This window comes from Gorilla gorilla, chromosome X (genome assembly GCF_029281585.2).
Source record: "Gorilla gorilla gorilla isolate KB3781 chromosome X, NHGRI_mGorGor1-v2.1_pri, whole genome shotgun sequence".
Classification (NCBI taxonomy): Eukaryota; Metazoa; Chordata; class Mammalia; order Primates; family Hominidae; genus Gorilla; species Gorilla gorilla.
The window spans coordinates 35,304,223-35,329,750 of NC_073247.2; the positions used below are offsets into that span (position 1 = coordinate 35,304,223).

At 37.0% G+C, this 25,528-nt stretch overlaps 1 protein-coding gene across 4 annotated transcripts in view; it reads left to right on the plus strand.

Annotated features, from left to right (window-relative positions):
- Nucleotides 1-25,528, plus strand: part of POLA1 (DNA polymerase alpha 1, catalytic subunit) — a 297,808-nt gene that overhangs the window by 106,141 nt on the left and 166,139 nt on the right. For all 4 annotated transcript variants that reach the window (XM_031005766.2, XM_031005765.2, XM_055376410.1 and 1 more), the window contains exons 27-31: nucleotides 9,036-9,068; nucleotides 9,846-9,938; nucleotides 11,779-11,984; nucleotides 14,091-14,223; nucleotides 20,573-20,704. In XM_031005766.2, coding sequence (XP_030861626.1) covers nucleotides 9,036-9,068; nucleotides 9,846-9,938; nucleotides 11,779-11,984; nucleotides 14,091-14,223; nucleotides 20,573-20,704 — 597 coding nt within the window. The remainder of the gene's footprint in view (nucleotides 1-9,035; nucleotides 9,069-9,845; nucleotides 9,939-11,778; nucleotides 11,985-14,090; nucleotides 14,224-20,572; nucleotides 20,705-25,528) is intronic.

Below are 25,528 nucleotides of genomic sequence, written 5' to 3' on the forward strand. Positions count from 1 at the left end.
TCCTTTCACACATTCAAAGGCATAGTTTGTGGTATTTTAAGTTGTGGGATCAAAATAATAGCCCTGTCAAACTGTAGGGCAATAATGGAGAGATACTCATAAATCGTATTAAATTTGTCTTTTTGGGAGGAGAAGCCTTTCAGAAATTGTTGTTTATTCAGTGTGTTTTATATTCTTCATACATGAGCTACCAGAAGGTCTAGGTTGTAAATTAAGGATTTAAAACAAAATCAGTTTATCTGGAAACTATAGTTGTATGGGAGAGGTACACTTATAGTCAAGTTTATAATTAATGGGCCTTTGTCATTGGAATAGAAATTCTTTTCTCTTGAGTGAATATTTGTTTATATAACATGCATTGTGTTTGAAGGTGGGATCAAAACTGATTCACTCTTCATTTCTTGCATGGAAAAAGCCAGCATTTAAATGTGTACTGTGTGTGGGCTTAATTGCTGCTTTTTGTAACCAACTTTAGGGTCCTGTTGTTGTGGAGATGCACTTACTGATCGATAATGGTTTGCTCTTCTCAAGCTGGACCACTAGGAGTTTTCCTCCTTTTACTAGAGCCTAAAAAATAAATATTTATTGAATTATTACTTTGTGCCAGGCATTTCGTTAGGTTTAATGCCCATGATATGATCTCTGCCTATAACTTGCTTATGGTCTCTTAATCTTACCTTTTGTAAGAGAGTGGTGTGTTGTGGTATGCACAGAGTACTTTGGGGGATACATAGGACTAGGATATTCGTTAATATCATTCGGTTGGGGAGTCTCGAGAAGGCTTTTCTGACAGTATTAAGTTCCTTGTGAAATAAGTAGATGTTAGGTAATAATAACCCCTAACATTTATTGAGCTCTTATGTCCCAGAGACCATACAAAACAAAGTACATACATTGTTAAATTTAATGCTCACAGTAGCCCTATTAGGAAGCTTCAGTTGCTATCTCCATTTTACAGTTGAGGAATTGGAAGGTTAGAGAGGTTATATTGTTTGCCTGAGGTCATCGCACAGCTTATTAGCAGTGCTATTAGGCTTTGAACCCAGGTAGCCTATATTAGGGTTTTCCAGAGAAACAGAGCCATTAGGAGAGGTGGGGGTGTGTGTGTGGGTGTGTGTGTGTGTGTGTGTGTGTGTGTGTGTGTGTGTGTGTGTGTGTGTGTGTCATTTATTGTGGAGGCTGTCAAGTCTGAAATCTGTAGGGCAGGCCGGCAGCCCAGGGAAGAGTTGATGTTTCAGCTATAGTTCGAAAGCAGTCTGCAGCAGAATTCCTTCTCCCTTGAGAGACCTCAATCTTTTTCTTTTAGGGCCATCAACTGATTTGATGGGGCCCACTCGCACTGTGGTGGATATACTGCTGTACTCAAAGTCAACTGATTTAAATGTTAATCTCATTTTAAAAAAATACCTTTACAGTGACATCTAGACTGGTGTTTGACCAAATATCTGGGTACTGTGACTTAGCCAAGTTGACACATAAAATTAACCATCACACAGCCTAACTTCTCAACTCACATTTTTAACCGCTTGGGGAAAGAGCATGTAAAAACACAGAAACAAGAAGAAAAGCATAGCCTGTTTAATGAACCTAAAATATTTTGAGAGGGCTGGTTTGAAGGTGCATGTAGGAAGTGTTAGAAGATGAGATAGGCCTCAACTAGATGAGTCTCAAGGACAGGCTCAGGGGTTTGAATTTTATTTCAAGAAGTACATTTTATTATAGAAAGAACACTGGCAAAGTGTGAAGATTGGCTTGGGAGGTAGTGATGCTAGAGACAAGTAGGCCAAGAGAGTGATGGGTGTCTGAAGGAAGGACATGGGAATGCAGAAAAGGTGCCACATTGGAAAGATGCAGTATAGGTAGTGTAGCATATGTGGGCTCATTGGATTAGAAAGGAAACCATTTGGGGCCAGGCGCGGTGGCTCATGCCTGTAATCCCAGCACTTTGGGAAGCCGAGGAAGGTGGCTCACCTGAGGTCGGTAGTTCCAGGCCAACCTGGCCAACATGGTGAAACCCCGTCTCTACTAAAAATACAAAAATTAGCTGGGCATGGTGGCGCCTGCCTGTAATACCAGCTACTCAGGAGGCTGAGGCAGGAGAATTGCTTGAACCTGGAAGGTAGAGTTTGCAGTGAGCTGAGATCGTGCCACTGCACTCCCAGCCTGGGCGACAGAGCAAGACTCCATCTCAAAAAATAATAATAATAATAAAATAAAAGATAGAAAGGAAACCAGTCCTTTGTTCTGGTTGAAGGTTTCTGGAGGGGCCAATTATCATGTTTGGAGCTGGTTAAGAGTTTGGAGGAGATGGGTGGGATTTAGAATGAATGCTTATGGGACCAACAGTTGAATGTGTGCCTGGATAGAGAAAACGCTGTCATCAGTGTGTATCACTGATTCTCAACCGGTGCAGTTTTGCTCTTCCTAGGAAGTGCTTGGCAATATCTGGGTACAATTTTGGTTGTCACAGCTGGAGAGAAGGAGAGCACACGGGCTTATGTGTGTACTCATACTACTGATGAAATCTAGTGGGTAGGGGCTAAGGATGCTGCTAAACATCCCACAATAGACACAGGATAGCTCCTTATAATAAATAATTATTCAGCCTAAAATGTTAATAGTACTGAAGTTGAGAAATCTTGATATATATGTAGATGTGTATATATACCCCGAAGTGTGGAAAAGAGATCTCAACAGGTGTTGGATGTTATTATGTATTTTAAATGTACCCACTCACATTAAGTGCATAAAGATGTATCCAGACAACTTGTGAGAACTTACGTGTTTCTAGTTATTTTACAACCACATAGCCCTCAAAAGCAACCTAGAATATGGAAATATATCCTCACAACGCTAATTATCCTTGTTAGGTGCACTAGTACTTCCTTTTCCTAATACTGAAGAAGTAAATGTGATTGAAATACAAACCAACCAAATATAATGAAGAGACATTTCTACATGTCAAAGTTGGATTCTAGATTTTTAGATCTGTGAGGAATCTCAACCTCTTCATTTTATAAATGAGGATATTGAGACCTAGAAAGGGAAGCCAGCTTGGTCCCAAATCACTTAGCTGGTAATTGGCAGTTTAAACAAGTGCTCTGATTTCAGACTCTAGACTTAAAAAAAAAAACAAAAAAAACCCACGAATATTTGTATAACATTTTATCTTTGCAGAGCACTTTTTAAGCCTGTGGTTCTTTTTATTCTTACCTAGCTCAGGGAACAAGGTGGTAATATCACCCCAATATTAGAGAAAGTAAAACTAAGGTTTAAAGGCAGTAAGTAGCCCAGTATCACAGAAGTGTTAAGTAGTGAAGACAGAAAGTACCATGCTTATTAAATCCATAGCCCATATTTCTTGAACATTTTTAGAGAAGACACAAATCTAAGAATAACAGAGAATAGGAAAAAGACAATCTAATAGAATAAGGATGAAATAAATGTTCATCAAGTGGGAGAACTGAGTAGCACTGAGTCCTGCTTGGCAGTTGCTGAAATTTGGAATGTGGAATGCTTAGGTAATGGTTGGATTATCAAATATCATAATATTTATATTAATATTTCACCTGCCTTTCTCTTTCCTAGCCTTCAAAACCATTTATATTTTACTACCCCTGTTATGCTAATGTATTGTTTAATTTCCAGTTTATTTCTAATTTTATATCATCGGTAATGGAAGAATCTTAAAGCCATTGAGATTTCAGTTGTCATTCTCTTTTTGCATTATTTGTTTAGAATTTCACCTTACTCAACATTTTCTTAACTTGTAGGATTTTCTTTGTGTTTAATATCTGCATCATACACCAAAGTGGGTTTCTCGTTACTAAGTAATACTATAGTAGACATGTTTTCGGAATAGGACCTTGAAACTTTTTTTTTTAAGCTGTGGAAAGCTGATGTTTTCTCTCTATTGTTTAGTATTAATAAATACTCTTTTAGTCTGTAATAGCATCTAAAAACATTTCATAACCTTTGGATGCATTGTAATACAACAGTATTCTATTTTAACAAGATACAAAGACTCAGGTGTTATCCTGAACTTATTAGGAGAACCTACAAATACACATCTTAGTAGTAGTTGGTCTTAGGTTGTTGCTGTTGTTAACCTTGGCACACACAAAAAACATCTTTCTGCTTAGTAAACCATATCGTGGGTATATTCATGAACACATTATTTTCTTTAGAAAACAATTTTTGATACACATCTAAATTTCCTTTCTAGTTCCCACTACCCTTTTCCAGCCTTCAGAAGCTCAGACTGGGGTTAAAATTCCTTTTCGTATTATTTTAATTATTGCTCTCCCCACCTCCACCCCTTTCCCGTTTCCCCCTCCTCTTTTCCCCTAACGGCACTGTTCTGCAAAGCCTGCAATGATTGATATGATGGCAGTGCTGTCATTCTTTTTAACCAAAAAAAAGTCATTTTTGTTCTAGTTATTTTAATAGAGTCCCATTAAAGATGTATTGCTGACTGAAATATCGGCGTGAAGGGCTCTCACTGAGCTGAGCCCAGGAATTAAGAAGTCAGGAAATCGGCTGCTGCATTGCAAGAGAGCCTTGTGTGACACCGAGTCTCCTGATTGGGGAGATCATTACTGCTATTATGACTCGACTTGCGTAGGAATTTTAAATTCCATCTGAATGTCAGTAATAACCCTCTTAGCAAATTATCCTGAATAAAATCACGAAGGCATTTTATATAATAGGTGTTGAATTACTGGATAGATTTGCTAATTAAATACTCTTTGTTCTGCTGCAGTTGACATTACAGGGTAAGATCTTGAACAATTATTCTCAACAGCTGTACTTTGTTAAGGGAAAAATTAACCACAAAGTTTATTTTTTTATACTTGAAGTTGGCAGATTTTTGAAATGTGCTTGAAAAAATTCCATCATCCAATTGGTAATGAGTAGATAAATATGCAGGTGTTGCTGTGAAATCAGATAACTGCAGACTGCCTTATTAATGAATTTAGCAAGTCTTTATAGCCCTGTTTTCTAGCCGTTAGCACTTACAAAATGATTTTCTGTCAGAATGGGCAGCTTTAATATTACACTTGTCACTTCAAAGTGAACTTATGAATGGTCATCTTGTAATCATTGTACCTTGTGTCTAGTAGACCTTTCTGGGTACTTGTGGCTATTTTTAAAATGTGTTTCTTCAATGGGGAAAATACCTGTAATGTATAAGTTTGTGATTGTTGACTTCTAGAACATTTATGTGGTATGAGTTTTTTTTTTTTTTTTTTTTTTTTTTGAGAAGGTAGTGGGACATAATGAAAAGAAAGTGAAACATAAAGTCCAGCTTCTGGATCAAGCTTTTGGGCAAAATCTCAGAGCCTGATTTTCCTCATTTGTCAGTTGGGATTTATAATACTGTGTACCCCTTAGGATTATTCACTTAGCATTCTATAAATATTTATTAACAGCTCCCATGTACCAGGCCCTCTGGTAGATAGTAAGAATTTGGTAGCTCCCTGGGTAGATAACAGCTGAGCCCTCCCCAGTGAGCAGTGTGAATTGAGGGCTGGACTTGAGGGCAGCTTTGGAGTGTTTCTGCTCATTAGCACTTGGATAAGCATTGGACTAGAGAGGTCACTGTGATACCCACCATCTAGAACTGCTTAGTGAAGAAACATGAGAGGTTAGGGGTCAGACTGGTTGTGGGTTGTCTTGTATAGAATGGGCTGAAGAGTTGACAAACTGTGGTGAGGACCTTGAACCTGAGACGGAACATTATCATCAGCTGCTGGTGAGGCCCACCGAAAAGATGGTGAGGTCCACAGAAATCGGTACAACCTCTATAGAGAGCTATTGGGTTATATTTATTTTAAAAATTTGAAACATAACAACCTTTGACCCAGCACACCCACTTGTAGTAATTTATCTTGTTACTGGCAGATTTGTAAATTATGCATGTATAGGGATTGTTTGTTGAAGTGTGGTTGTAACAGTGAAGAGTAGAAACAACCTATATGTTCATTAATAGAACACTAGTTAAATAGATTATGTTCTATTTATACAGTGGGGTACTATGTAGTCATTAAAAAAGAATAAGGCAGCTCTTTATGTGTGAATTTGAAATAACCTCTAGGATAAGTGCTAGGTGAAAAAAGCAGTTGTGGCATACTCTATAGTTTACCATTTCTGCAAAAAAAGACATCCACCAAAAGATTTCTGCCACCAAAGAGAAAATTGTTTTGGTAGCAGTCCTCAGGTTATGCATGGCAATGGTTGTGAGTTGGTGGCAGGATGGAGTAGGGGTGGATGATGGATCTGAAAGGTGAAGGTTGCCAGTTCACATTGAAGGTACACTCAGGGATGACGTAGTAGATTTGGTTCATGTTGTGAAACAAGAGTAGAAGAAATTGGTTATTGAATATGTGGAGTTGTAGTAAAAGGTTGACAAACTGCTCCTCAGGCATTTTATTGAGGTAGCAGTTACGTTATGGTGTTGTCCATTGTGATGAAGAAAGCTAAGCCTAGCTAACTGTAAGAGGCAGAGGGTAAAGAGGACTCTTGATAAGTAATTCTGTCCTCACTGTGATTAATTTGCCTTGGGTTGGTCTCATTATTGCCCTTTCCCTAAAGGAATTGTCAAATATTCTCCCACAATGCATTTCCCTGTAATTTAAATGTTAAAAAATGAAGATGAAGTTGGGGAGAGTGACTGTTTTTTATGTTAGTTGAATTTTAGTGTCTAGTGGAAAAGTATTTGGGATTACTACAGGACCTATCAGTCACCTGGCAAACAGTTTTTTGAGTTCCTATTACAGTGAAGTCTGCACTTAGGCACAAACATGTGGTCTGACCTCCAGGAGCTTGTAGTCTAGTTTGGGGTGGGTAGGTGGGAGCTAATAACGTAAAGCATCATTCAAGTACTAGTAAAATAATTCAAACACAGATGAGAGGAGAGAGACAGGTATGGGCTGGGCCAGTCAGCTCATGCAGGAAGGATTTGAGCCGAGGGTTGTAAAATTCAATGATAGGAAAAGGACTGGGGAAGGAATTCCGGGTAGGAGACACACTGCATGAGTGAAGGCATGAAAAGATGAGTCTGTACACAGTTAACTGTTGGAAGACTGGGAGATTTATTCTGTCCAGCAAGAGGATCTATGTAAAAGAATAACAGGCCATACAAGTGGAACAGTGGTTTAGGTGCAGTTGCAGAATTTGTTCTTGACCTTGTAGGCATCGGAGAGGCATTGAAAACATTCAGGAGATTGGTAATGATATTCAGGGTGAGTTGATGAGACCTAAAGCCAGTAGAGACGCGAGTTGGTTCATCCTCAGTGACAACCTCATTGCCATGGAGTCAGGCGCTTTCCACCTTGCAGCCGGCCCTGCTCAGCATGTTAGCTTGCACCCTAGGCATGGCCCTTCATGGCTACAGTGATGGTTGCCACTGCTCCAAGCAGCCCTCAGTCTAAAAAGGTAGTCCCCCACCGCCTGCCCCCTCAAATCAGGAAGGAAAACCTTTCAGAGAAGCATCTACAGGAATTCTCCTTACGTTTAATTGGCCAGGATTCTGTTCACATGCTCACGCCTAAACTGATCATTGTTTCCAGAATGGAATTGCCATGATTATCTTAGGCCAATGGTCCTTAAGCCAGCTTGCAATGTAAGAAAACTGTTGGGGCCAGATATTGTTTTTTTTTTTAAGATCCCCAGGTGATTCCACTGTACAGTCAGTATTAAAACCACTGGCTTAGCCTAATCAGAATTCACCACCATTCACCACCCCCCGGGTAGGAGAAAGGGCTTCCTTGTCTAAGAACATAATATTAATACAACGAACATCTGAACAAAACTGGGAGATAGTAATAAAGGGGAGAGGGCAATAAAAAATGGAAAGTAATGGGTAGATATAAAAGATACTCTAAAGACAGGATTTACAAAGCTCTGTAATAGGGAAGACGAGAAAGAAATGACACCATGAAGCTTGAGCTTAGTTGACAAGGAGGACTATTGAAGTAGGAGAAAGAAATATAAATGAAGTAAATCTTTATTTGGTCTATTGGAAAAGTGACCTCAGCTTTAGACTGATGCTTTGAAAGATGGGTGATAGCAGAGAGGCAATAGCATGGAGTGACTAAGACCCCATACTTGAGTCAGAATGCTTGGGTTCATATCCTTGTTTTGTCATTCTAGGACACTAATTTCTCTTTGTCTTTTGGCATCTAACAAGAGAGGATATTAATAGTAGCTACCCCTTGGAGATCTAGGGGAATGAAATGAGAAAATGCACAAGGTGTTCCTTGCACAGCATCTAGCACATGTATTTTAAACACCCCCCCCCCCACACACACACACTTTCTCTCTGAGTCCTAATTATGTCATATTACTGTTTTTTAAGAGGCTGTTTGTTAAATATGTGTTACTTCTGATCTGGCTCAAAATAATTTATATCAGTTTTTATTTCTATCCACGTTGTAACCTAAATATCTCTGATCTGTAGCTATATGGGCCTGGGGACAGACCTATCAACAGATATCCATGTTTGTCTTAATTCACTGAATGTTTCTTGAGCCCCACCTTTTTACTGGGTACTGGGGTAGCTCCAGGCAATATAGTGAAAATCCATCTACTCTCTTTTTTCAATGAATTTAGTCTAGAGAAGAATTTTAAATGTAGTGTGCTTTTTTTTGCTTTTTAAGATCCTGAATACCATGAATAAGAATTGCCAGATTTGAAATGCTTTGTTAAGCTTTTTTTAGGCATGCAGTTCTATTTAAGTATTAGTAATGAGAATAGTTTGCTTTTTTGCCATGTTATAGAGATATTTTATTGTGTGTGTGTTAAACATATATATGTATATATATGCATGCATATCTCTGGCTCAGAATCAGCATAGATGCAAACTTAGATTACATTGATGTTACTGTTATTTTAAGGGCTGTTGTTAGAAAACCTTCAAGAGCTTTAGAAATACATGGAAATGGCAAATCATTGAGAGTTACCTATCTCTATGTGCTTCTATTTATGTCTTTATAATTGTGTAACTTATTAATCTTGACTTTTGTTTCATTTAGATTTTGATGCATACGAAAGAGATGGTACAAAAGGTAATGTTGAGCATTTTCATTGTGTAAAACTTAAATATCATAACTGGTAACGTTTTTGTATTCAAGGAAAATTGTAACCCAAACAGACTGGAAATTGCTTCTTAGGTTGCCTAGTTTAACATTTATAATCCTTCCTAATGGATTACAGCTTTTTTCTTCTACCAGTGCTGATATGATCTAGCCCCTGCTTGAAGCCTATATGTGAGTGTTTCAAACAAATTAGTAACAGTGCTAATTAGAGTTTATTTCCAGGCCTTTATACTGTATGTGCTCTAGTGTTGTTTGTTATGATTGATTTTTTTTGGCACTCTTCATGTTCTACTAAATACTGTTTGCAACTGTATTAAGAATTTAATATGGATTTGTGCCCCTGAATTTATAGAATCCATTATGTTTCCGCTTCTTAAATTGCCATGACCACTAAGCATGTGGTACAGTGGATAAATATAGACCCCATTTCCTAGTCTTTTATTCTCTTTTTTCTCATTATTTAATTTGGTATTTTGTTTCAGTTGAAACTAGACACAATTCCCCTTCCACTCCACTCTCTGTTTTAAGAAAATTTGAGAGATTTTCTTGATGTCAGGTTGCTTGCCTTTCTGGTTTATAGGGGCTTAATCTTTAATTGTATACCCTGACAATATAAATAATAATTAACATAAACTTTTGAAAAGTCTGTGGAGCCTGTAATTTCTGTAGTATGGAAAATCTTTAGTTTCATTGTGTGTAATGGTCACTGTGTTTTTGTTAATTTTTATAATTTTTGCTTTTCATCAGATGAATCTTGAAGTTATTTATGGAGATACAGATTCAATTATGATAAACACCAATAGCACCAATCTGGAAGAAGTATTTAAGTTGGGAAACAAGGTGAGATAATTTTATGAAATTATCTGCTTTGCCTGTTTTTGTGAATTCTGTTTCTAACATGGAACACTATAAATTCATGTGTATATGAATGTGTGTGCTTCTGAAAATAATAAACTTGGTGTCTCTCAATTCTTCTATTTTTATGTCTTTATTATTTTTTTCTGAAACAGGGTCTCACTCTGTCACCCAGGCTTGAGTGCAGTGGTGCGATCAGGGCTCGCTGAAGCGTTGACCTCCTGGGCTGAAGTGATCCTCCCGCCTCAGCCTCCCGAGTAGCTGGGACCACAGGCACTCGCCACCATGCCCAAAAAAAAAATTTTTTTTGTAGAGATTTTTTTGGTCCAGGCTGGTTTTGAACTCCTGGATTCAAGTGATCCTCCCACCTTAGCCTCCCAAAGTTCTGGGATTACAGGCATGAGCCACCATGCCCAATCCTCTTTTTTTTTTTTTCATCTTGTTTTGTTTTGTTTGTTTGTTTTGACACATAGTCTCGCTCTGTGGCCAGGCTGGAGTGCAGTGGCGTGATCTTGGCTCACTGCAACCTCCGACTCCCTGCAACCTCCGACTCCCTGCTTCAAGCAATTCTACTGCCTCATCCTCCTGAGTAGCTGGGATTACAGGCATGCACCATCGCGCCCCCCTAATTTTTGTATTTTTAGTAGAGACGGGGTTTCACCATGTTGGCCAGGATGGTCTTGATCTTCTGACCTTGTGATCCACCTGCCTTGGACTCCCAGGTGCTGGGATTACAGGCATGAGCCACTGCGCCTGGCCCCCTCTTGTTTTTAATTCCTATTCCAGCTGTTTGTTTCGAGGGTGAAATTCAAAGGTTTTTTTTTTTTTCTTTAAATGGTAGATACATTTTTCCTTTGAAAACAGTCTAAGTGTTATATGTTTAAGATGTGTTCACGTTAGTACTTACTACATTGTGATTCATATGTCTGGTAGGATTCAGGTGCATTTTATACATAAATACCTACATACATACATATACACTCACAACTGTGATTTTTACAGGAGTACTTAAAATATATTTGAAAAGTCAAGGGGACATTTAAAAATAATCATTTGTAGCCTCTTAATAGCAATTTGCAATCGCAATTCACAGTGTTTTAGAAACACTTGCTATGTTAAGATGTTGTCCCCATGAACTAAAACTAAGATGTCATCTTACAAACTAACAACTTCCTATCTTTCCCTCCTGGAATATGTGGAATTTGAATGGTAGTCTTCACTTGACAGCAAGCCTGGCACATTGTACTCATACTGGGCCTTGAAAAGTTGAGTATTTTCCCTGGAGGTGATGTTCTGTGCCTTGACCCTGTCAGAAAGAGCAGAGGACTCTTTATTTGTTCAGCATGTAGTTGTTTGCTTATAGTCAAGGTGTTAAGGGAGGTCTTAAACATTATTTTAATAGTCAAAGTTTGACTTCTTTATTTCTGGTCACATATTTAGTTGTTGGACTGTCTATTCACTAACTAACTGAATAGTTTGAAGGCAAGTACTGTATGTATGCATTAAGTCTTTACATTCAACAAGGACTGTTTCATAATTTTCATATATTACCTGGGGCTGATCCAGCCAGTCCTGTCCTTTGGTTGCATGGGATGATCTATTATTGTCTCTCTCTCTCTTTTTTTTAATCTATTTTTGTCCCTGCAGTTTTCAATGTCTTTGCTTTATACCCAGTGTAATATAATGTTACATACAAGCCAAGTAAAATTCCAATGTTGTATGACTTCAAATTCTGTTTAGATTAACTCTTGGGAATTTGTAACATGTTCATCTTCTCCCTATTAGATGTTTGAGAAGCTAATATTAATATTTGAAATTTTCACAGGTAAAAAGTGAAGTGAATAAGTTGTACAAACTGCTTGAAATAGACATTGATGGGGTTTTCAAGTCTCTGCTACTGCTGAAAAAAAAGAAATACGCTGCTCTGGTTGTTGAGCCAACGTCGGATGGGAATTATGTCACCAAACAGGAGCTCAAAGGATTAGATATAGTTAGAAGAGATTGGTGTGATCTTGCTAAAGACACTGGAAAGTGAGTTCAGCTTTCAGTTTTGCTTTTCTTGTTTGTCTTTTAAAAATTCAGGTGTGAATGATGTAGAGAATGCTTATGAATCTGTCAAGCCCAAGAACACTTCTTTGTTATTTTTATTATTCTTATTAATAAGAATTATTAATCATTCTTATTTGGAATGGAATTTTATAGGTAGATTAAAACTTAGAAAAAGCCAAATTTGCTCAGTGAGAAATGCCTGCTGTAAGATACGTCTCATGAGTTTTTAACTCATAGTAAGGGTAAACCTTCACACTTCAGATCCTTATAGAGTTGGTTTCGTTGATGTTGGTTTGTTTTGCTCTATTGTTGCTATTAGAAAGTGCCTTGTTTTGTGCTCCGGAATCTTCCTAGAGCCTCTTGAGGAACATAGTTGTTAAGATTTTCCCATTTTATGGCTTAAAATGTTCTGGGATTCAAAATGGGCCATGGAGTGAGACTTTGTTCCCGCCCGTATGATTTGTATATAAAAGATTCTTACTAATACCAAGTTAAGGGCTCCTTCTCAAATCCTGTGTGTACCTCAGAATTAGTAAATATCATGATTGACCTCCTAGCTTTGCACCTGAGACTGAAGAATGTGATAATAAGGCCTGCTTTTTTAAGGGTCATATTAATGTATAAAGCACCCATTTCAAAATGAATTTTTAGGCCGGGTGCAGTGGCTCACGCCCATAATCCCAGCACTTTGGGAGGCCGAGGCGGGCAGATCACTTGAGGTCAGGAGTTGGAGACCAACCTGGCCAACTTGGGGAAACCCCGTCTCTACTAAAAATACAAATATTAGCCAGGCGTGGTGGCACATGCCTGTAATCCCAGCTACTGGGGAGGCTAAGGCAGGAGAATCGCTTGAACCTTGAAGGTGGAGGTTGCAGTGAGCCGAGATTGCGCCATTGCACTCCAGCCTGGGCAAAGAAGCGAGACTCCGTCAAAAAAAAAAAAAAAGAATTTTTAGGTGCTTCATGTACCATCTTAATTTGTGACCTTGACCAATTCTGAAAGTAGAAGAATTTTTTATTTAAAGCTAAATTTCACATCATTTTTAATATTCTGAATGTTGGCATTTAAAAACTTGTTTTCTAGTCTTCCTCTTGCTATCAAGTTGGGAGATTGAACAATTATTGCTTCTGCAAAACTATTCTTGATTAGGCAAAGTTGACCATCTGAGTATAGGTCACTGTGAGCCTTTTACCAAATGTAAAAATGTTTGAAATGCTTCATTGCCCCCAAGTGTACCCAAAGAGGAAAGTACTTTGTATGGACTGTGGATTAGAGTGTTCTCTTCAGCTTTGTGTTTTCTAAGAAAAGACGCATCATAATAGAAGTAAATTTCTCTTGAGTTAGAAATGTATTAGTAATTAAAGCTATACAAATGTTTTTGTCGGGGTTCTTTTTCTGACAAATTATAATGCAGCTGTCAAACTCTTGCTCTGCATTTTCTCAGAAATGGGTAAAATATTGGCTTTCTTACTCCTTTTGTTTTTCTTTTTCCTTTGGGTCTGGTTGAATAACATGAAGTTTTTAAGGAATAGCGTAAGGGAGAACACTGAGCAACAAAATGAAGGTGAAGAAAGAAAAGTTTGAAATCTTTGTTTTTTAAAAAAAATTTATGTAAAGGACTTCATATTTCTACTCATCTAGCTCATGGTTGTTGTCTCAGGTGGAGATGGTATCTTGATATCAGAGATAATGTCTTGGTGCTTTGTGAGGAAAGTGAAATATTTGTCTTCTAAAATTTTATCTTATGAGGAGAATATAACTGCTTGTGAATTTTGTAATTGCATAAAAATATAATGGAACACATGCTTTTCTTCACATTTTATATAAAATATTAGCTGCCACATAAAAAATGATCTGTATGTTTAGGGTCAAACCCCACATTAGAAGGCTGGCAAACTTTCGGTAGAGTTGGTGTTAAAAAACAAATAGTAACCGCCTTTTCGACATTAACCCTCATATTAGCTCTTACTGTAGCTAATGTTAACCACATGTTAATCTAATGGCATTTCTCTTCCTTTCTTCTCCTTTACTAGTAAAATATATTAAAAAATCAACTGCTGTCTTTGTTTTTTTTTTTTTTTTTTACAGCTTTGTGATTGGCCAGATTCTTTCTGATCAAAGCCGGGACACTATAGTGGAAAACATTCAGAAGAGGCTGATAGAAATTGGAGAAAATGTGCTAAATGGCAGTGTCCCAGTGAGCCAGTTTGAAATTAACAAGGTAAATGTAGCATTTATTGCTGAGCCCAGCTGCTGTCATGTGTTTTTCACGTCCTTCAGATAGTTGAAGAACCACCTCATCCTTGCAATTGAAATAAATTCTAGCTGGTGATGAAAGCTGCTTAACAACTATCTCACAGATTGAGTATTAGCATACCTCTTCCAGCCACAGGTACTGCCATGTCTGCCACAGAGACCTTCTCTGTCTAGTCCTTACTTTAATTCTTGGAAGACTTGTTGCCAGAGGTCCTATGGAGTGATACAGTTTACATTCCAGAGGTCCTATGGAGTGATATCACTGTATCACTCCATAGGACTGGAGAACACTACTTTCTTCATAGTTCCCTTAAGTAATAGTTGTTTGGAGTGTAGGCCTGTAAGCTTATTGTGTGCATGTGTGCATTCATGTGTGTGTTTAACTTCACAGATGGTGATTCTTTTGGGGACAAAAGTTATTTAGGGACAGTCTTAGTTGTTGAAAATAGGGAATATTTTTTCTTACCTAATTTGAAAAACAGAATCTTGGTTTCCAAAGTACTGTGTAATAAACAAAATGTTAGGTTACAAATTTATTCCCATTTTAGTACCCTTATATATTCAGAAGCTAATTTTGCAAATACAGTGCTACCCATTTTGTGGTAGATTTCGTTGTCAAAGTGCATACAAAAAAAATAAAAGAATCTAATGCTGACAGTAAATGGAAGTTTTAGAATGAAGACTCATTCATAGTACTCTGCTAATGTAATGCTTGTCATTTTTGCACATTTCTGTACTGTTGAAAACATTTTTATATTGCAGCAATTACAGTGTTATTTAGAAATATATTTTCATTTAACATAAACATTTTCCCACATTTTTATATTACCTTAAAAATCAAATTAATCAGTGTATTAAAAAGATGTATCTGTTTCACTGATACATCTTTATTTAAATTTGTTGATTATTTAATGTTTTCTATTATAAATAACTCTATTGAACATCTTTGTTTATTTATCTTTTTGCATTTGGATGAATTACTTTCTTATTTTAGGTTCCTTGAAGGAAAATATTTGAGTCAAAAGATGTGAATATCTGTATGGCTTTTGCCAAATTGCTTTGTAAAAGGATGATACCAATTGATAATAGCAAAATATGCCAGTTTCACCACAGTTTTGCATGTAGTGGTGATGATATTTAAATAAAACTTTGCTACCATAATGAATATGAAACTGTATTTCACAGTTGCATTGAATTTGCATTTCTTTGATTCCTAGAAGGGATGAATATTTTCTTACAGTTTATGTTTATTCTTAGGTAAGTTGTTTCCTGTACCTTGACTATGGCATCCTTAATGTCATGAAAGAAGACATTTGTTTATACATTAGAAGGGGACAATGTTTCTTGTCACTGGCTCTCCACTTTAAGTGATGAAGTGTAAACATATTGGCATGGAATCACTGTGTCATCTAGAAAGTAGATTCCTTTTAGATTTTGTTTTCTTTCTCAAAAATTTATATGAGTAAGAGTTACGACTTAAGACTTCTTTTGGTCAGTTTTTGCATCAATTCTGCATATTGTATCCCTGATCCTGTCTACCTTCCTAGAAACTTGGGTTTCTATCACAAGGGCTTCCAGGGATGAGTTTGGGAGTGTCAGTCCTAGCATGACTGCATAATTGGCAAAATAACACTGAGCACATCTCCTTTAGGGTAGTGGGCCCACACTGTAATCCCCTCATATGAATGATGACACAATATTACTAGTGTGCAAAAAGAAACTTAGAGTCATAGGTATACTGACAGTGTCTGCATTCTTTTAAGTTTTTATTATTGAAATTTCTAGACTTATGTAAAAGTAGAGAGCATGGTATCATGGATCCTCATGTATTCATTAGTCAGCTTCAATAATTATCAACTTATAGTGACATTCTATTATTACCAATAACAATAATAGTTAATACTTAGTGTCTAGTATGATAGGGGCTGTGAATAGATTTTTCTGTGGCAGAACTGAAACTGTGACTTACTGTCTTTATATTCTTCATATCACTTAGCATAGCTGTTGGCAAATAGTAGTTGTTCAGTAAGCATTGAAAGAATTCATTTGCTTGTTTAATCATCCATTCAGCAAACATGGAGTACCTCTTATGTACACAATGCTGATTCTGGGATATAAAGTTGAATAAGGAATACGTGGTCCATATTTTCAAGATGCTGGTGGTCTATTAAAAGTATTTACTGTCGGCCGGGCGCGGTGGCTTGTGCCTGTAATCCCAGCACTTTGGGAGGCCGAGGCGGGTGGATCACGAGGTCAGGAGTTCAAGACCAGCCTGACCAACATGGTGAAACCCCGTCTCTACTAAAAAATACAAAAATTAGCTGGGTGAGGTGGTAGGCGCCTGTAATCCCAGCTACTCAAGAGGCCGAGGCAGGAGAATCGCTTGAACCCAGGAAACGGAGATTGCAGTGAGCTGAGATGGCGCCACCGCACTCCAGCATGGGCGACAGAGCAAGATTCCATCTCAAAAAAAAAAAAGAAAAGAAAAATGTATTTACTGTCCCATTATTCTTAACTTTTATTTAATAGAGAAGAATTTCTGCAGTGTTGATGCAAGTACAGTAAATTCTGATGAAAGGGCTATCTTTATTGTAGTTCTGTATCTATTTACAGTAAGCTATTCATTTGTTAAAGGTGATATATCCTGAACATCTTTAACATTTTTCTAAATACTTGCACTATTTAAAACTTGTGAGCTATTCAGTTTCTACATTTTACTGCTTCCAAAGGAGAGTGGAATGGAAGAGTCTATGTATGTGACTGGTTGTGGATGGTCTCATGACAATATTTTTTTTTTTTTTTTTTTTTTAGGTGATGCTGGTAGGGCTTGAAAATGACAGGTTAAATTAGGGTGGAGACATGCATGAAGTGATGGGATTTACCTTTAGAGATTTTAGCCCTTGTTGCCAAAAGCAACTGAAAAACAGCATGTGTGATTTTGCTGAACTACTGCAATCTTAGCTTAAATATATTTCACAAAGTAACACAAAATACTTCGCAGCTGATTTTTATAGCTCTGGCTAACTTGAGCCTAAACCACCAGGAAGCATTTTTTTTTTTTTTAAATGAAGCCTTCTAAAACTAGCTTGTAAAGTCCCCAAATAGCCTACATCTAATAATTGGAAAGTATGTCAGCTGAAATTTAGAATTTCTTAACACTGCACTGAAGAATAATCCATTGAAGAAGATAATGGATTTCTTAAGTACTGTTATATCAGTTAAGATTTTTATATTGTATTGCTTGTCCAAGACAATCAAAACTTCACGTATTCCAAGTTTGAGGAGATTCAAATACTTGGGAGAGTTTCCTAGGCACTCTGCTACCCTGAGTATGGAATTTAGTAAGTTTACATAACTTGGACATGTGCATCCATGTTTGAGGACCTGCTTTATTCTTCTACATCAGTTCTCAGATTTCTTGGTCTTAGGACACCTTTATACTCTTAAAATAATTGAAGACCCCAAGAGCTCGTGTTGATGTGGTTTATCTCGATATTTAGTGTGTTAGAAATTTAAAAACATTTGTTAATTTATTTAAAAATAGCAACAAACTGATTATATAATTACAAAAAATAGCATTTCTTTCTATGAAAAATAGCTATATATTTCAAAACAAAGAAAAATTTAGCCTGAGGAGTGGTATCATTTTACAATTTTGCACATCTCTTTAATGTCTAGCTCAGTAGACGACATCTGGGTTTTCATTTCTGCTTCTGCATACAATCTGTTGTGACATGTGGTTTGGGATGGAGTATAGGAAGAAATCCAGTTTAACCCAAACATGTAGTTAGAAAAAGGAGAAGTATTTTAGTATTTTTTTTCTGATAGTTGAATGTATTCTTCTTTGATCCTGCACCAGACGTCTACAGATGGTATTTTCTTTGTAATGTGGAATCTGAAGCCATATCAATGAACTTTTCCTGTTCTCTTATATTAAAATCTATTGGCCTCTGTTGTACTTTGAAAGAATATTTTACCCATGTGTGGCATGAGTTGATCATTTGTTAAATGTTGGTTCCCTGAATTATACAGATCCTCCAAAATAGACACATTCATTGTACAATATCAAAAATTACGTTTTAAAATATTCCTACTTATATCAGAAAAGTTTTTAAGTATTGGGAAGCTTTCAGGCTCACAGAAGTAGAAAAGTTTTCTGAAATTCTAATTTGCACTTGAAAGCTTGAATTTTATCATTGACAATATATACTGTCAGATTTTTTTTTTTTTTTTTGCCTTGAAGTGGCAGGCTCACTTCTTTTTTGAGAAATTGTCTGCCAGATACCCAAGTCAGAATAACAGTAGTTTGCCCATTATTCTTTCAAGTAAAAATTATATTCTGCGAAAAAGGCAGCTAGTTTAGCTTGCAACTCAAACAGTTGCACAAATGCTTTCCCTTGAGCAATCTTTGTTTTTCAGATGTGCCTTGTGTGTACTTTGTTTTATCTCACGAAATAGTAGACTTGTACTCAAGGGTTGAGAGCTGTTTTTTTTTTTCTGTTTTATTTTACTTTAAATCCTGGGATACATGTGCTGAACGTGCAGGTTTGTTACATAGGTACACATGTGCCGTGGTGGTTTGCTGCACTTATCAACCCGTCATCTAGGTTTTAAGCCCTGCATGGATTAGGTATTTGTCCTAATGCTCTCCCTCCCCTTCCTCCCTACTCCCCCGGCAGACCCCAGTGTGTGATGTTCCCCTCCCTGTGTCCATGTGTTCTCTTTGTTCAGCTCCCACTTATGAGTGAGAACATGCGGTGTTTGGTTTTCTGTTCCTGTGTTAGTTTGCTGAGGATGATGGTTTCCAGCTTCATCCATGTCCCTGCAAAGAACATGAACTCACTCTTTTGTATGGCTGCATAGTATTTCATGGTGTATATGTGCCACATTTTCTTTATCCAGTCAATCATTGATGGGCATTTGGGTTGGTTCCAAGTCTTTGCTATTGAGAGCTTTAAAAATAATTCTTACTGCTTCATCAAGGACATTCTTAAGTGAAAGTGTTTTTTTTTAACTGTGCATGGTGGTGAAGAATACAGTGACTCATAGTACAGTTTGATAGTACCGTCCTGATTCATGTTTATAAGGCATCAGCAGTTTTGCCCACTATTGCTTCTGTATCATCAGTACAGGTAGTATCGTTATGAAAATAGTTTTGATCTCTGGACGCCCTGAAAGGATATCAGGAACTCCCAGGGCTCTACAGTCCACACTTTGAGAATGGGTGAGCTCATCCAGCAGTACCCTGGTCCCCATCCTTTCTCTTGTCTTTTGAAACCTACCCCTTCCAGGGCTGGATATCCCCCTCCTTTTCTTTATGCATATTGAGTTCAGTCTAATAGAATGCGTTTTTTTCTCACCTTTTGCCTTTTTGTTTGTTTCTCTGCCTGGAATATTCTTGCCCCCATTACCTTTTCTTAAAATCTTGCTTTTCCTTCTAGTGCCAGCTTAATTTTTTCTTCCATGATTTCTGCTCTCAGGTGGAAGTCATTCTTACCTTTCTAAGTTCTCTCCATAACACTTTGTTCACATCTCCTTTATGGCACATATAGCTTATTTTAGAGGTTTTTTTTTTTTTTTTTTTTTTTTGGAGGGGAGGTGGAGGGTAGAGAGTCTTCCACTAATAGCAGATGACTGTGTCTTATTCATCCTGTGGTACTTTATAATACTTGAACAAATTATTCTGAGAATTATTACAGATGGAGTGAAATAATTTATTCAGCAAATATTTGGCTGCTACTGTATATCAAGCATCGTTAGGAACACTGTGCATGCAGTTGTGAGCAAGGCTGACATTGTTCCTGTTCTCGTAGTACTTACTTTCTGTTACAAATTCATTCTACCTCTGTAGAGGTTGATTGGCAGCATGAGTAAATCCAGTGATTTCTAGTGCCTTTGGGATTTATTAAGGCCAGAGGAGCCTTTGAGAAACAATCATTAAGTCAGAGTAGCCATTATTCATCAGTCCCAACTGATCAGTTAACTCAGTGAGATAATTGCACACATTAAGACTGCATATAACACTGAATTTATAGTCTTAACTTTTTATGTCTAAGTATCATGTGATATGGCCCATTAGCTTATATTTCTTTTTTGTTGGGGTTGCATCTGGTTATGTTAGTTATTGAACAAAGGAGAGAGGAGTCTTGAAGATGGGATGTTTAAAGATTCTGTAGCAATATTTTCTACATACAGCTTCTGTCATTTTTTATGTTTATGTGGCTAGTATGATTCTAGCAAAGATGTTTTTAGTGTATATCTGTGCAAGAAGGGTTTTATTTTAAGGCTTAGAACTTTTTTGTTCCCTCTTTTAGGCATTGACAAAGGATCCCCAGGATTACCCTGATAAAAAAAGCCTACCTCATGTACACGTTGCACTCTGGATAAATTCTCAAGGAGGCAGAAAGGTGAAAGCTGGAGATACTGTGTCATATGTCATCTGTCAGGTAAACTATTGACATTCGTAAGACTCTGATACCTCTTAAGAACTGAAAGTAAAATCCAGATTACCACAGTGTCTTATTTAGCATTCTCCCCAATAATTGATGTTGTAAAGTCTGGTTAGTTTCATAGCATTTAAAAAACATTAGAGGTGTGGCATATGTCATTAGGATTTTCATAAAACATTTATGACAGATTTGTAACAGTAGCTACTCTTTTAACCCTAAATTAACTTTAATGCAAATGTAAGTTTCGCCATATGTTCAGCAGTAGTCCTCGTTTATCTCTTTCCTTTTGCAGCAGTTCCCATTATAAATATCAGTGGAATAATAAAAGAATAAATGCCATTTTTTCCCTAGCAAATGTCCAAATAATTATGTGAAAAAATATGAACTACATGATTATACGGAGAAGTTGAGAGATCCTATGAACATACCCTATGAGGAAACCACACAATTCAACCAGTTTTTTTTTTTTTCTTCCTTCAAGTGGAGAGGGCCCACCTCCTTACCCTTCCTTCTCCGTTTCACAAGGTACCTCTAGGCCTTCTGGAACACAGTTTTAAGCCACTACCAGTTCTTTTGATAATAGCATGCCTATAATGGGTGAGGAGAGAGAGTAAGAGAGAAGAGCAGTTTTTTGACTTTTGAAGCCCTTAACTACAATTTTAACAAAGGAGAGGTCTCATCCCTTCTATCTGTAAAGATAAGTCAGGGTCATAGCATTTATCCAAATTCTTTCAAATTACAATGGTATAGACTACTTACCATAAGGTATAATTTATCTGAATAAAACTTTTTTAAAGAAATTAAGTTTTATCCTAATTGTTATTGCATTGTGTTGTTACCGTAAAAAAATTTTTTACATAAACCTAAAAAGTAATTGCAATATGATTGATATTTGTCAAACCACAATCAATGTGTTTTTAAATCAGAGTCTTTTGAAAATTTAAAAGTAGTCTGCTGATACCTGCTATATGCTGTGGATGTACATAACAAATGATTTAAGTACATGGACAGGAATCAGCACTTGACTCTGTCTCCCCCCTAGGGTTACCCTTGATTAAGAACTGTTACAGAAAGCCAATTCCTGCAGGAAAATATTTCCATAAATGTCTGACTCGCTCAAGCCCTTAATGTGCTTTGCATATTGCCTCTGACAAGTCTCATCTCAAAAAAACAATTTTCATATTATGCAAATAAAGATTTTGGTAAATAGGCTAGGTTTTTTTTTTTCACTTATGTCTTCGCATACATGGAAAAGCTCTTAGATTGGTAATGAGAAGAACAGATGGCAGCATACAACTTTGAAAAATTATATAGGTTCAGTGAAATAGCATTAATAATGAAATCAAGCCACAATTGTGTTTTGGCTAAACCTGCAATGAAGATGTGTGGTAACTTATAAAATAGGATGATCATTGTATTTAAAAGTCTATTTTGTGTCCCTTGATGTCTGAATGTTAGGTGTTAAGGTTCCTTTTTCTCAGGTCTTATTGATATGCATAGGCTCAAAATGCTGTTGCTAATGTAGTACAGTACATCCAATTTTATGTATTTTTAGCAATTTCCATCCACTGGTATGTGCCTTATTTGCTTTTTAAAAGTATGATTCATATTTCTTTTTATTAACTTATTCTCCTTAACATATCCCAAGAAAACCTATAGGACTTTAATTTGCCTTTATACCCTACCCATGGGACATGCTCCCTTTCAACCTGTTTGCTAGCCAAATCTGCCTAAATTTTTTGCTTTTAAGCACTCAAATTATTCTGTTTCATAATGCAGCCATATTTTTAGAATATGCTTTTGAAAATGTATCATGACACTTTTTTTTTTTTTTGAGATGGAGTCTCGCTCTGTTGCCCAGGCTGGAGTGCAGTGGTGCCATCTCAGCCCACTGCAACCTCCACCTCCTGGGTTCAAGCGATTCTCCTGCCTCAGCCTTCTGAGTAGCTGGGATTACAGGCACGCGCCACCATGCCGAGCTAATTTTTTTGTATTTTTAGTAGAAATGGGATTTCACCATGTTGACCAATTTGGTCTCAAACTCCTGACCTCACGTGATCCTCCTGCCTCAGTCTCCCAAGGTGCTGGGATTACAGGCGTGAGCCACTGCTCCTGGCCCATCATGACACATTTTTAAGAGGACTGTTTGCTGCCTTAAGCAAGGGTGTCCTCCAAGAATAGCCTATATCCTAAACAGGTTTTGTTTTGTTTTGTTTAAAATTTACGTTTAGGAAATAGTACCCTACTGATAACTTATTCAGATGGGTTCAGAGAGTAATGTTTTTGGTATGTAATTTATATTGTAGGTTGTTAACGCATTAAACCTATGTGAATTATTTGCTCAGATCTTAAATCAACTTCCATTTGTTGGCTAGGTTTTAAATCCATAACTATTTAACTTTCATTAGACATAATTTCCATAAGGCATGCCTTTAACATAATTATTTTAAGGGGCCCACTTGTCTCCAGTTTAAAATATTTTCCCATTAGTTTCCTACTAACGATGACTACCTAGTTTTGTATGAATCGACTGCACATGGTTGTCTCTCTGAAGTATGTACTTTGTGAAGTTCACAAATTACTACATGGGCACTTGAAGAAGACCAGCGTTGCTTCTTAATCTGTTCTTAAAGATGTGTGCCACGTATTCTTGCACATACCATGGGGCCCTGCTCAGGTTTGAGAATGAAATCTTTGAAGGTTATTATTATTTTTTTTAAATTTTGAGACAGGGTCTCGCTCTGTCACTCAGGCAAGACTGCAGTGGCATGACCACAGCTCACTGCAGCCTTTATCTCCCAGGCTCAAGTGATCCTCCCACTTTAGCCTCCTGAGTAGCTGGGACCACAGATGCATGCCTCCATGCCTGGCTAACTTTTTTTTTTTTTTTTGGTCAAAAAAAAAAATGGGGGTCTCACTATGTCACCCAAGCTGGTGTTGAACTCCTGGGCTCAAGTGATCCTTCTGGCTCAGCCTCTCCAAGTACTGGGATTACAGGCATGAGCCACTGTGTCCAGCCGAAGGATGTATCTTAGGTCATAGCCTAAATGTTTTTCCAATACGATATAGCAAAACCTGTCATCTAACCAAGTCTTTTGAATTTAGCCATGTTCGAGCTTAGATTTTTAAAATACCCTAAGAAATATGTTTGTGTCACTTTTTGTTAAAACTAGTCTTTTGTGTGAATATTTAGAATAAAAACGTTTTAAACTGAAAGCATGCTCAGAAAGTTTTCAACTGCTTTTTTGAAAACCATGCTTTACTATGAGAACTTCTACTGAAATATTAGAAAGTAACTCTAATATTTTTAAAGGCAGGTGCCTTTAAAAAATATTTTACATGTATAAATTCTATTTTAATTCACCATTAAAAATTGTTAAACTCAACATTGCTGTAATCTTAAGGGTAGACCAATTTTTCATAATTCTGTAAATTGTTCAGATTTTATGTGTTTGGTAAAAGGCAGTCTAAATACAATTGAGTTGTGTGAAAAGACACTGCCGGAGGATTTTTTCACGTGGTTTTTATCATTGGTTGTCACCTTATTATCATCTTAAACAATTCAAGCTTCTGAAAGAGCAAGAATTAAACTTGATTAATTATGCCTAATTCCTTTTACTATGTTGTAAACTCCTGACAAATAATAATAAGTCTTTTAATCTGAGTTTGCTTCCTTTTTAGGTATTTCATTTTGTCTTAGAACAGGTAGAACCTAGTTGATAAACAGGCCCAGGTTGTTTTCATCAGGAGCCTAGCCAGAAAAAGAGGCCTCTGCCTCTGGTCTCTGGTAAAGACAGTGGTGTGTGGAAGGTTGCCTCTGCTTTGGGCTGGGTGCTGAGCTGGAAAGGGACTGATTGTAGCAGGAATGAAAGAATAGGATTCACATTATAATCAGTTCTGCTGAGCAGCTGAGCACTGTGAATAGTTATAATTTACTAGTTTGAATATTAAATTCTGTTTCAGATGAGAGGAAGAGTGAGTGAGTTGTTGGATGTTGATCCAGTAGAGAGAACTTTTTGGTTCAGAGATGATGGTGACATCATTCACAAGGCTGGATATGGGCCAATTATATAGAATTTCACAGCTTTTATTTTTATAGAGTAAAAGAGAAAACCCTTGAAAAGAGGCTTTCTGACCCATCTTCCTTTTCTTGAGGAGGAACCAGGTAAATGGTACAAAATGACATGCCCTTCATTCCAGTGGCCAGATATTTGGCTTTTAGAGCCCTGCCACTCTGCTAGGACACTACATCATTTTTACTTCTACTTACTGTATCTTGCATATAAATTACTACTCTATAGATTTCATTTCCCCACTCTTTTCCACTTGTTCATTTGCTTCTCAGTGATACATGGCTCTCATAGAAAATATTACTCTCGGGATCTTTGAGTTACTTTGACTAGAATTCTTGCCTGAAGGGATCACATTAACATAATAAAAAAGACCATACACATGTCTTTAAATTATCACTCCTTAAAAAGCCTTTCTGGCTACACTAATTGTTACTAAGCCTTCTCAGTGTTTGGTGATATGGCAGGTGAAATTATTTAATCTAGTCATTGCTATCTTGTTGGTTTCAAGTTTTTGCAAAAAACAGAACACAACATATACTGGATTTATATTCTTGGACACTGGATGAGATCTCAAGATTGAGATGTTGTCCTTGATTTTCCTACTCAAAATGTTCAACAATAGGTCAAAAAGAGGTCTTGATGTTTAGAAGTAGATACATAAAATTTAAATTGTTGCCTCTCTGTTTGACCAAGCAAGTGTCTGTGATTGAGTTGCTCACAACTTTACCTGTGTCTTCTTTTTACGTGT